This window comes from Toxorhynchites rutilus, chromosome 1, assembly GCF_029784135.1.
Source record: "Toxorhynchites rutilus septentrionalis strain SRP chromosome 1, ASM2978413v1, whole genome shotgun sequence".
NCBI lineage: Eukaryota > Metazoa > Arthropoda > Insecta > Diptera > Culicidae > Toxorhynchites > Toxorhynchites rutilus.
Genome location: NC_073744.1, coordinates 35,588,637 through 35,601,642, shown reverse-complemented (window position 1 = coordinate 35,601,642; position 13,006 = coordinate 35,588,637). Strand labels below are relative to the sequence as shown.

At 38.3% G+C, this 13,006-nt stretch overlaps 1 protein-coding gene and 1 pseudogene across 7 annotated transcripts in view; one reads left to right on the top strand and one right to left on the bottom strand.

Moving 5' to 3' along the window:
• LOC129761989 (tyrosine-protein kinase Fer) overlaps positions 1-13,006 on the bottom strand; it is a 119,870-nt gene that overhangs the window by 91,301 nt on the left and 15,563 nt on the right. For 3 of the 7 annotated variants that reach the window (XM_055759904.1, XM_055759905.1, XM_055759898.1), the window contains exon 2: positions 7,987-8,989. In XM_055759904.1, coding sequence (XP_055615879.1) covers positions 7,987-8,182 — 196 coding nt within the window. In that variant the 5' untranslated portion in view covers positions 8,183-8,989. The remainder of the gene's footprint in view (positions 1-7,986; positions 8,990-13,006) is intronic. The other 4 variants (XM_055759900.1, XM_055759901.1, XM_055759899.1 and 1 more) reach the window with 2 other exon arrangements.
• LOC129763896 (U4 spliceosomal RNA) lies at positions 2,494-2,624 on the top strand (annotated as a pseudogene).

Genomic DNA, 13,006 nt, shown 5'->3' with positions numbered 1-13,006 from the left:
GCTCCGGAAGGCCTGTGTTCGAAAATTGCGACAAAATCGCTGAATTAGCCGAGAAAGACCGGCATAGTAGCAGCCGTAGCATCGGCCAAGAGCTGGGGATAAGTCATCAAACCGTTATTAACCATTTGAAGAAGCTTGGATTCACAAAGAAGCTCGATGTATGGGTGCCACACACGTTGACGCAAAAAAACATCTTTGACCGTAACGACGCATGTGACTCGCTGCTGAATCGCAACAAAATCGACCCGTTTCTGAAGCGGATGGTGACTGGCGATGAAAAGTGGGTCACTTACGACAACGTGAAGCGCAAACGGTCGTGGTCGAAGCCCACTGAAGCGGCTCAGACGGTGGCCAAGCCCTCATTAACGGCCAGGAAGGTCCTGCTGTGTGGGATTGACAAGGAATAATCTATTATGAGCTGCTTCCCTATGGGCAAACGCTCAATTCGGACCTGTACTGCCAACAACTGGACCGCTTGAAGGTAGCACTCATGAAGAAGAGGCCATCTTTGATAAACAGAGGCCGCATTGTCTTCCATCAGGACAACGCCAGGCCACACACTTCTTTGGTGACGCGCCAGAAGCTCCGGGAGCTCGGATGGGAGGTTCTTTTGCATCCGCCGTATAGTCCGGACCTTGCTCCAAGTGACTACCACCTGTTTTTGTCCATGGCGAACGAGCTAGGTAGTCAGAAGTTAGCCACAAAAGAGGTCTGTGAAAATTGGCTATCCGAGTTTTTTGCCAATAAGGAAGCGAGCTTCTATAACAGGGGTATTATGAAGTTGGCATCTCGTTGGGAACAAGTCATCGAACAAAACGGCGCATATTTGACTTAAAACAGATGATTGTAACTAATTTTATGAACAAATGAAAATTCAAAAAAAATACCGCAGGACTTTTTTGACAGCCTAATACTTTCAAACTAGTTGTCATACTTTTCGCACGCGCTTTATGTCACTGTTATGTCATACAAGAGTTACACAAAGATAACAAAAAAAATAGCCTGCAATTGCTGTTCCGTCTGTTTTGTCAACACGAATCGAACCACCAAGCAGGATTAACCAGTTATCACAAAGTGGGAACTGAAATCATAAAAAACCGCTGAAGTGAATGATGAAAAATCAAAAAAAAAAAAAAAACACCCATCGGAAACCAAAACAAGTCGAAAACCCGTTTGGCGTCCGTCTTTGACTATCGTAGAGTAATTTACACCCAAAGCGCTCGCGAGTGGTGATGAAATGTGGTAATATCAGAAATACGCGGGGGAGATTCAAATTGTCGCGGTCGCGCGATGCACGCGAAAGTTCAAATTCGGATAACTGAGTGCATTAGCACTTCGCAGAATTCAGTGCGCGTTCGGGTTTCTTCTCGCGCTGCTGATTGGCGCTGACATTTTTCTTCATTTAATTGACCTTTTGCGTCCATGTCTCGTGCGAGAAGCGCGGACTTTGCAACGCGTCAATATGTAAGACCGACGCATCACTGATTGGCGTTTCACGCTGGCGAATATTGATGCCAACAGAGGCGACAAATCTGAATTTTATTGAAAGCAAGCTCAACGAGTTTACGTTCCAGTAACCAGATGATTGATTTGATCGAACAATTTTGTGTATAAATTATAAACATACTTCATGAAAAGTCATTCCCGCTGTCGCTGGTTCCGTTCCGGTGATTTGTTGGTGGTGAAATGACTCACTTAGTAATTCGGCGTAAACATTGCCACAATTAAAAAAAACAACACCCCAACCTCGTCTCGATCGGCATCCGCCAAGACTATGGTTCCCCAAGAGCATCGGTACCAATTCAACGCGCTCGACTGGCCATGAAGGATGGCATCGCGCCGGCGGAGAAAATAATAATGAACACAAGAAGTAAACGGCGTGAAAACACCGCAACGATTATTATCTGGCCCATATCACATGCAGCCGAACCGGAACTGCTGGATGTTTGTTTTTTTTTTGGTGGTGGATTATACTGATTGTATCATGGAAAATTCCGCGGGTTTTGTCGCTACACCATGTCGAACATTTGTTTGGCAATTATTCTGCTCGTAAAAATCTTCAATTATCCTTGTTCTTCAATTGTGTTGTTTGGTTGAATAGACAAACGATCAAAACGTGTGAAATTCAAAACAAATTTGTATATTATCAGACAAAAACAAATAAAAAATGTAAACAAAAATCGAAATATCTACAAGAAAAGGAGAATGGTTTAAATGCAGGTTACATCATACAAACACTCTAACACACAAATCAGACCTCAAAACCGGGGAAATATCGATGATTGATACCACCTGGAGGGCTGTATCAACAGAATGACACGCAGTTCTCCCAACAAATCAAAGCTTATTGATCGGACACAGTCCGAGCAGACGTTGCTTCAAACAAAATAAGTAAAACACTTTTGAAGTTAAACGTTTTCTTTGTGATTAAACATAATAGTAATACAGATAATACACTAAAAGCTAAAAAAATAATTAGACAAGTAGCTGTCAAGCTTTGCGCAGTGGCGATATCGTAACCAATGAGGTTTTACCGAGGTGCGATTATTGCTAGTTGAAAAGAACCTGTTATCACACCCCTTCCTTCATCATTCTAGGGCATTGATGTGACTAAAATAAAATTATAACTTAACAAGTTTCTTTACTCATTCTATTTCTCTAATTTGTAGTACATTATCTGTGTCATGTTGTATGTATTCTATTCCTCTACAATGAAATAATTCCTTTTTTTAAATTTTTATTTCCTATTTATTTTTTTCGGAATGTTTTCATAATGTGATTAATTCTATTAGTCATATCACTTCATTTGATATCGATATTGAGGGGTTGTAAAAAATACATAGTCGACCATTTTGTGACGGCGACCTTTTGTATTTATGTTGATCATAATCACTTTTTTTTTGAGAAAACATAAAAATCAGTTGCTGAATTAAGTCTTCTTCTTCTTCTTTAATGGCACTAACGTTCCTAGAGGAACTTCGCCCTCTCAACGTAGTATTACTTGCGTCATTTTTTTTATTAGCACATACTTAGTTGAGATTTCTATGCCAAATAACACGCCTTGAATGCATTCTGAGTGGCAAGCTCTAGAATACGCGTGATCACAGTGCAAGTCGGAGGAAATTTCTTTGACGAAAAAATCCCCCGACCAGAACGGGAATCGAACCCGAACACCCGGCATGTTAGTTATGACGCTAACCACTCGGCCAAGGGAGCACAAGTCGCTGAAACTGAATAAACTATGACTATAGAAGAACCAGAGGAATCGAAAAATATAAAACGAACACGAACAGAAGTAGTTGTCATGGTAGAGAGAATACCATACAAAAGGACACACTATGACAAATACAGCAATGGATTCGAAAGCAACAAAGAAACGAGAAAGTGGAGGGAGAGTTGAACGTATCTTTACATGGAAGAATAAGAAGGGAAAGGAAAATTATTCTACGACAAAGATGAACAAACAGTTCGAAACGAGACTTATTTGGAATAATTTCGCGAAACAAAAAGTAAAAAAAAGTAAAAAAAAATGGTACAAATAAATGACAAAAAAACAATTAGAAGCGTGGCGACACCACGACACGATCGCATTGTTAACGTAGGACTACAAAAGTATTGTCGGTAAGAACAAACATTAAAGAAATCGAAAATTTGTTCCGGATCGAAACGCTTTGGTACAAATATTTGGTAGCATTGAAAAGGAGCGAATCCAAGCTTGTTTCCGGCAATTTGGAATGCATTAATTATTCTGAAATAACTCTTTAGCGGAAAGTTCAGGTGGCCCTTAGTTTGGTTTTATGGAAGCAGCTGAAAATTGTTGATTCATGATCCATTATTGTTCTCGCGAGAACAATATACAAGCTGACCGTTTGTCGATATTTGTATTCTAATAGTCAATTCACTTTATGCGTCTCTTGTTATAGGCACACGTTGCAGCCACAGACGATTGTATATTTGTAACACCATCACCGCTGACAACGCTAAAACCAATGTCACCGTCATAATTACATGTTATTTTATTATACCATGCGAAGTACCATCACCATGCGAAGTATTCTTTCATCTAGTCTCCATCTCGTATTTGAGAACAAAAATTTGATAAAAGATCAGAATCGCAATGTGCTTTGACATCTCTCATTCACAACAATCCCACCGAAACGATTCCGCGCCGAGAAAAAATATCTGTTCTGACCGGAGGATTTTTCGTCAATTAAATTTATTCCAACTTGCACTGTCCTGTGGTCATGTGTGCTCATGTTACTGTTGGACCGGGAAGGTGGTCACAATGAACCACGAACACCACGATCTCGTGAGCGATAAAAGATATGACAGCAAGAAAAAAACGTAGAAAGAAAAGGTACAGTGAGACTACAGTATTGATAAAAATACAAAAGTAAAATCAACATAAGAGACACGTAAACAAAATTAGAAACATCAAAGAAAAAGCAATGCAAGAGTTCCGTTCATCATCTTATAGTAGGTAAAAACGGGTAATTAGAGTAGCAATCGAATAAAAGTATCTCGTATATCAATCAATCATATCACCATAGAAATTTGAAGCGAATAACGATAAAAAATAAAATGAAAATCAGTAGAATCCAGTAGAATCAATAACATAGTAGTTGATAAAAAGAATGACAAACAAAAAAACATAGAAAATATAGTTTATGATATATAACGAAAAAACACAGTATGAATTGAACACAATTGAACACAAATGAACAAAATTATGAGACATCAAAGCGGAAAACGAAGGAAGGTGTTCCGTATATCATCATTAAAAGTTAGGATCATTTAGAGATGGTAAACCAACATTTGGCAACTGAGTATCTGCAACTGTTGAAATTGGAACCTTTTGATGGTATTTGTTCCTTAGTTTCTTAACAGATCTTAATTGCATATCCTATTAATTTCAAGAGTGTCGTGTCGTACAAAATGATTTTCAGACAAATCCCGGGACATATATTTTACAAAGCTTCTGCTGAGGGCAAGATTAATGTCAAATTCTAATAATGATTTAACTTATGAATATGTGTTTACCGATAAGATAATGATTTGGCAAGAGATCTGTAGTTGCGGCAATAGGAATCGGAATAAAAATTTCTGAATGAAAAAAGTGTAACGGAAGAAGGAAATCAATATAGTTAAATTACACGAAGGGACGAACTAGAGAATCAGTGATTTGTACACCAATCGAATAGGAAATTCTCTATGATTTGTTTGACATACTATGCATTATGATTCCTCAATCTGTACCCGTTTAAATTAAATACAATTGGAAGCATAGTGATTCTCCAATACATTGTTCTACCCATTTTGTGTGCTTCCATACCTTTGCTTTTAATAAGGTTGTACTAATGCATCTGTGAGTTACAATGTTTACATAACACTGCGAATCAAATGAAGCGTTCGTTCTAGGGCAATGTTGAGAAAGAAAATATTGTAATGTGAACTCCACCTGTTTCCAACTGAGTATACAGCTATTCCATGCCAAACCGATATAGTGATTCTCAGATTAACGTGGAAAGTGGTAAATCTGTTCTTAATCGCAAAATATTGGACCCATTTTTTTATATTTTTCTTTTTATTATAGTGCACATTTCCATTTTGAGGTGGTCCAAAAAATCATTTTTTTCCACATTTTCCCAAAAACGAATTCTAAAAAAAATCATAACTTTTGAACTACTTGACGGTTTGAGATGATCGACATATCAAACGAAAGCCAAGCTGGTCTTTTTTGAAAAAAATTTCGTAATCGTTTTCGTAATTATTGATTGTATTTGTTTTTTTTTATATAGTTTACTCGGTTTACTATACAATTTGATACGCCGATCTTTTGAATCGGTCGAGTAATTCAAAGGTATGATTTTTTGAAAAAAAGGTCAGTTCTGAAAAAAAAATTGTAAAACATTGATGTTTCGGACCACCCTTTAATTGGAAATGGACACTCTAACGAAAAAATTCAAATACAGGTCTAATACAGGGTCTTTTAGATTAAACGCTCACGCAACAAATTTTAATAGCTTCTACAAAAGTGAACCGATTTTTATTTTTGAAAAAAGAAAAAAAAAGCTTATTTTAGAACATTTTCGATGTGACCACCCCTTTTTTCGATAACGCGTTATAAACGGCGTACAAAATTATTCATGCACAACTCTAACATTACAACTTCGATGCTGTTGAAAATCCGAGTGACACAAAGGTTTTTTTACGCGGTTTGTTTACGAGGTTTTTTTACGCGAATTTTCCAATTAGCACGTTTTTTTACGCGGATTTTCCAATTAGTGCGTTTTTTTTACGCGGATTTTCCAATTAACGCGGTTTTTTTTAACGCGGATTTTACAACTAATGCGGTTATTTTTGCGTGGATTTTTCAATTAACGCGGTTTTTTTACGAGGTACGTATCCCCCGCGTAAAAAAACCCGGGTGTATTTCTACTTTAAGTTCCTCTAAGTTTTGTGGCTTATTATCATAGCAACGGTCCTTCACGTACCCCCAGATGAAGTGATCGATGACGAGAAGTGTTGGAATTCTTACCATAAGAGGACAAAGTTTCATTAAGACTTCGATTGCTCGAGTAATACGACTTCACTAAAAATACACGTTCGTAAATTGTACATCTTAACACTAACACGAACGAGTAGCTGAATATTATCGTCCCGAAGTGGGGAATGCAGTGTTATCATCGATGAGGCAAAAAAAAATTATAAGGATCTATTCGATTTTTTTGCGTGAGCGTTAAATCTGAAAGACCCTATATTTTGCAACAAGGAACAAAATTAGTAATTTTCAAGAAAATCTGAGAACCTCCATATCGGTGTGGCATGAAATGACAGTATAAATAACCCATTTGCGATTGCAAATCACAGTCTCAATTCAGCTAGCGAGGGGACAACATTCTTTCCTGATGTTGAGAGGTTTTGCACGGTACATAGGAAAAATGGAAGAAAAAGCAACCAGCTGTACAATTTTGTTGAAAGTTGAAAGTTTGTTTTGCAACAGTTTTTTTTCATATTTGATGAAGAAACACTTCAACGCATATAGGCAAATCTAAGTTGTGACTGAGATATTTTATTTTGGCCTCTAGTTGCCTTAATTTGGCTTTCAAAAATAAAGGAGCAATTAAATGTAGTGATTTCATAGGCAAGTTAGTAAAAATGCATGATTAAGCTAACTATTTAGAGTCCACAACAAGAAGTGTTCACTACGTTTGTCCATATGTGTGAAACAATTGTAAACAATGAAAAATAATTTCTTATCACCTCCAGAAAGGCTCTGGGTCAGCTATTTAACATCCTGTATATGCCGCTGAATCGACTAAAAAAAATCATTCCGATGACAACGGGATCTATTGGATCTTTATCGAATAAGGAACACCGAAGCATTGTATACTTTCAAAAGTCTTCTGTTCTGTTTTCCAGCTAGAGATCTAAGCAAACCCAAGGCTGATTGGGGCATATGGTTGAGAAGTTTCAAATCACAATTGAAAATATTCCGTCGCTAGAATATTGCTTAAGAGTCTATAGAGTCTAAAATATAGAGAATCGGATGATTGCTTGGTCCATACACGAGATCAAAACGGAGGAAACGTACGGTCTGTTATTTTGTAAGTTTCACCTTGAAAGCTAGTTTCCTTGAGTTCAAAATTCTGAGATCATCCCAATGACAATATAAGAGGGGGGTACCTCTTTTACTGCGACTATTTCTAGCGGCTTTCAATGATGATCAAAGTTCGTTGTGAGGCTTGGTGTGAACCAGCATCAGCGACTATTTCGTATGATCGGTTGCCAAGAATTTGCAAATTTCATGTCGACGATGGCGAATGTAACCTAGCACTAGACACAGATGAATCTGCGTATGCAAACACTAATTGCCACCCCCCGAAAACACTTGACCTTCCTAAACGAACCCCGATCTCGTGAGTGTTCTCTTATTTTGCGCCAGCACAGATAAAATAAGCAACAAAAGGAACAAGAAACTCTTACCGTGTAAATCATCGGTGCGATCGATTTTGAGCCCCTGTTGGGTCACGGAGGTCAGCGAAGCCGCGTACTCCTTGTCGCATTTGCTCTTCTGAATCAGGCAACGTTTCATCGTTTCCAGCAGCTTCAGCTCCGCTTCCTGGCGGTTGAGCAGCGCTTCGTGCGCCGCCCTTCCCTGCAGCGCCGAAGAGAACCCCATTTGAGCCGATACCTCCTGTCTCACTTACATTCACAAAATGTTACACGTTTTCGATCGCCACAATTGCCAACAAACCTCTTCACTGCGCGGGGTCTCTATGCACCGCACCGATTTTGGGATTCTTCTTCCTGGCTTATTCGGTATTATTTCACTTTTAATCGTTACGTCACTTCACTTGTGCCACGGCGGCGGAGATAGGTGTTGCAATGAGCCGCGATCGAGTCGTCGTCACTGGGTAGATTTGAATATTTCGGCGTAGTTCCGCCCTTCACTCTTCTTCTTCTTGGTCTGTTTTGACATTTAACAGCCCCAAGGTATTATGATCACAAAACCACCGCATACACAAACCCGCGGGTGAACAGTAGTGAAGTAATACACTGAACCTCAAGGAAAAAAGAAGTAAACTCACACACTACAGGCTAGTGAAAGCGCGTCGCGGTCTTTCACTTTTCACTGTTACTCTTCTTGTCCGATTGGCACCTCGAAAAACGGCATTTTCTGTCACTTCTTTATTCCGTGATATTATTCGCGAAGCGCACTCCCCTGCTTTTGGTCATCGGTAATTCCTGTCACATCTAGCGAACGACAAATTGCATTTTGTTTTCTTTTTTTCTTTCTGATCTTTTTTCTTCCCTCAACAGTTGGTTTTATTTTCCCATCACGCTCAAACAACGCTCATCCACAGACACACCGACACACACACACACACACACGCATACGCATTCGCGTGGTCTTCTTCTGAGTGATCCGTTACGGCTAGCATTCGTCCCGCTCCGAACAGATGTGGTGTTGACGTTTGTGAGGGACCTGCCAAAAAATTAGGAAAAAAAAATCATTAAAAATTAGCATAAACATTAGCTAAAATATCATAGTGTTGTCTCCGTGACAAGTTTGCTAGGTTGTGATAGAATTGTACAAAAAATACAGGCATCCTCTAATACTATCAATAGCAGCAGCGCACAGTTGTCGGTCTGTTTCACGTGTTTTTGCTAATGTTTTTTTTTCTTTTCAATTTCGTATGCTGTGTTCAGTTTTCTGTATTCATCATTTATTCAACTGGAGATGGAACAAGTTCGTTTCGGGGGATGGAATGTTGAGAATAAAAAGGTAAATCGCGAACTTTTCTTTTGGATACTCCATAACATACTAGGACCTGAACTTGAATACCGCCCGCAAATGTTCGATTGTAATGTAAACAGTTCTGGTAGTCGTTACTAACGCACCTGATACTTCAAAAACTGAAACGTAGAAATATGTTTTTAGGCATGATCTGTTACACTAATTAAACATAATGGGCGGGTTATAGCTATGATATAACCGCAAAGTTGACTGTAAAAAAAAAAGATGAAGTTCAACGATTACCTGAAGAAGGCATTCGCGGTCACCAAGGTCATTGCATAACATGACATTGCATTGCATGACAATGATAATTCATACTCAGAACAGTAAAAAAATCGAAGACAATAAATTGCTAGCATCATTGCATGAAAACTCAGCTCAAACGTTTTTTTTTATCCCATTTATTTATTAGGCTCATTATCATTTAGCTGTAACAGAGCCGGGTTTAATCGTGTACATGTACATATGTTTATGTTTCTATGAATTGTGAATTATACAGTAGTTGGTAGTAGCCATTTAGGCGTTAAGTTTTCTGTTCCATTACATTATGGTAAATTACACAGTAGTAGCCATTTAGGCGTAAGGGTATTCTTTCTGTTCATCCATTGTTCAGCAGACCGGACAGCGGAGACAGTTGATATTGATCATTGTTGAGTTATTTATAGAACAGCAGCCCGATGTTTCTTGCAGAGCAGAGCAGTTGTATGGATGAATCGATCTTTGTTCCACCGTGGATCGATTTCCATCGCTGATGATGGTTGCGTGGACGTAGTTATTCTATAACAACACAAAGATGGTCAATTGAGGGCCCTGAGTTTGAACTCACGATCGATCGCTTGATAAGCGAACGCGTAACCAAGTGGCTACGAAGACCCCCCAGCTCAAACGTTGGAAGAACTTGGAAACGCAGCAGAAATTTTGAAATCAGCTGTTTGCAAACATTCACACGTAACGGGAAAAATCCAGAACGAAAAAAATAAGTACCACATGGGTTTTTCCCTCTGTTGGGTGCGAACCACTGCGTCCATTATTTTGAACTATTGCGGATGCTTCATTTTTTCTACTATGCTTCAAGCTCATCTCCTGCTTATTGATGAAGGAGTGGACTAAAACCTATAGCGAGAAAGATGGCAATCAGGAATAATCTGTTTGATAAAATTTACAATTCTGATCGGCGACACAGACCAAACTTTTTTTAGGCTCCAGTATAGCCGTATCAAACTGTTGTAGTCTGCGTTTTATTAGAGCTCCGCAATTGCAGAGCCAATGTTTCGAGATTCTGCTTTCGGCAGTACAAAAGCGTCAAATACCATCTTGTACTCAATGGTACTTGCTCGGACAGTGTCCTGTTATAACCCCAGTGAATGTACCGAGGTCTTTCTTATTAAGACTTAGCAATTTTTTAGTAATTTTAATACTCGGCGTGATAATTTTGTTTGACTGGTTAAGTTGTACAGCCATCCAGTTGGCTATCCCTTCTTGTTCTGCCCATTTTTTCAGCTCACTCTTCAACAAACAGTCAGAAATTCCACAGAATGGCTCCATGAAATCGGAGTTTACAAAAATATGATGATGCCAAATGTCTTCAAATTGCACGGGTCGCAAAGGGTCGCTTTAGAACCACCCATTTTTTCAATTAACGGCATGCTGTGCACTACAGGTAACAGGCAAATTCAATTTATATAGCTCGTTTTGATGAGCAAATCATCTAATCAAGGTTGCCACATATACAGAATATTCTGTATTTTACAGATTTTTCGCCAAATTTTAGATACAGAATCTGTATATACAGTATTACAGATTTTCAGCAAATACGCATAATTTACAGGTATTTTTTTTAATCTCATTTTTATATAACGAATTTATTTCAGTGCATACATAAATACCTTGATTTCAATGAGGTACATATGAGGTGGGGCAGTAGGTAGAGTATATTTGGATTGGTAAACAAAATATGGTGTCATTTTATACATTCAATATGAAGTGTATATGGAGGAAACAAAAGAAAGTTAAAACCTCACGGATTCATGATTTTATGAGCCAAATTGCTCATGAAATGTTTTAACTGATTGTTTTTTAATAAATGACAATTTTATTGCGACTTAGTTCCATAATTGAAGAAGCAAAATGGTTCAGGGAACAGTCGAATTCTTATTCCTTGGGAATAGCAGCATTTTAAATGAAATGTTGCTTAATTGTAAACTATTTTTTCTCAAAGCACATGCACCGACACTGGCACCCTTGGAAACATCATCATATCATCGCAAAAATAACGAAAATTTGTTCGCTTCTATGAAGGTGAGAGAGTAAATATGACACAAAAATATCATTTTTATTCATCTTCTCCGACACCATTTCATAAATAACCACTGCATACTGTCACTTTATACTTATATTCAGTGAGCACTCCAAAAAAAATCTGTTTTAATTGATAAAAAACTTGCTGTAAAAAACGTTTTCACATGGATGTGGAATGGAGATGGAGATGTGGAGTAGACATCCAAGATGGCTGCAGAGTGGTTTTTGCACATTGGCACACCTTGGGATGTACTTCTAGGCGCCTTGCTTAAACTATTCTTTTTGTTCCAAGTTAGGTATGACCATAAACAATTCGCCAATCATATATTGACTCATTTAAACGATCCTATGACTAAACCGATTATGCTGTTCCTAAACGTTGTTCTACCGCTAATCAATAACGTCAATTACACTTTTCAATCAGAAAGTTCTCAATTTTGCGAACTTTTTAATTAAACAAACGTTGCTGATCATGTTGGGTAACTTACTACCTTGATCAAAAAGCTCCTGAAATTTATTCAGGAAATGAAAAATACAAGATTATACATCGATATCAATATTGTGCCCTTCAAAGTTTTCCCCATTGACTGCAGCGCACTTATGCTAGCGCTTGATCCAATCCTCGGAACATTCATTATATTCGATTTGCGGTATGGACATCAGCGCCATCTTCGATTTTTCTATTATCTCATATCGAGTGCTGAAACGTGGTTTCCGGAGTCGTTTGAATAGCAAAAAATCGTAGGGAGCCAAGTCAGGTGAATTCGGTGGTTGTTGAATGGTACTCGTTTCGTTTTTAGCCAAAAGTTCACGAATAACGATGGCATTGTATGCATTTGCAAATTGTACAAAAGTGAGGCACGCACAATAGCAGATGTACTCAATACAGCGTAACTTTTAGAAATGTAAAACTATTACACTACAAAGTTTGTATAATGTTAATGATAGATGTGCCAACCTACAAAAAAAAGATAAAAAAACAGATGACCACCGTGTATGATTCCGGGAACTTTTTGATCAAGGTAGTATGTTTGGCGAGCTACGTGCAGTGATACGCTGATGCTGACATTGATGTGAAAGATTTTGAAGAGGATTTTTACGTTGGTATCGATGCGGAAGAAGCCGAAAAAGGATTGGATGCGGCTATGAAGCTGACCTTCAAATCGATTTGTCGCGATTTCTATATTGAATTCATGAAACAGATTTCAAAGCGATTTGATTTCAGCGATTCGATTATCAAAACCACGGCCTTCATAAATCCTAAAAATTTCGTCAAGCTGATTTGATGTGCCAATTTCCACAATTCGTTGAAGCAGGTAATAATAATCCTCTGAGTTGTCTGGCTTGGATAACGAATTGAGTGACCCGAAAATTTTGAAGGCAAAGATCAACAAAACCACGTATAAG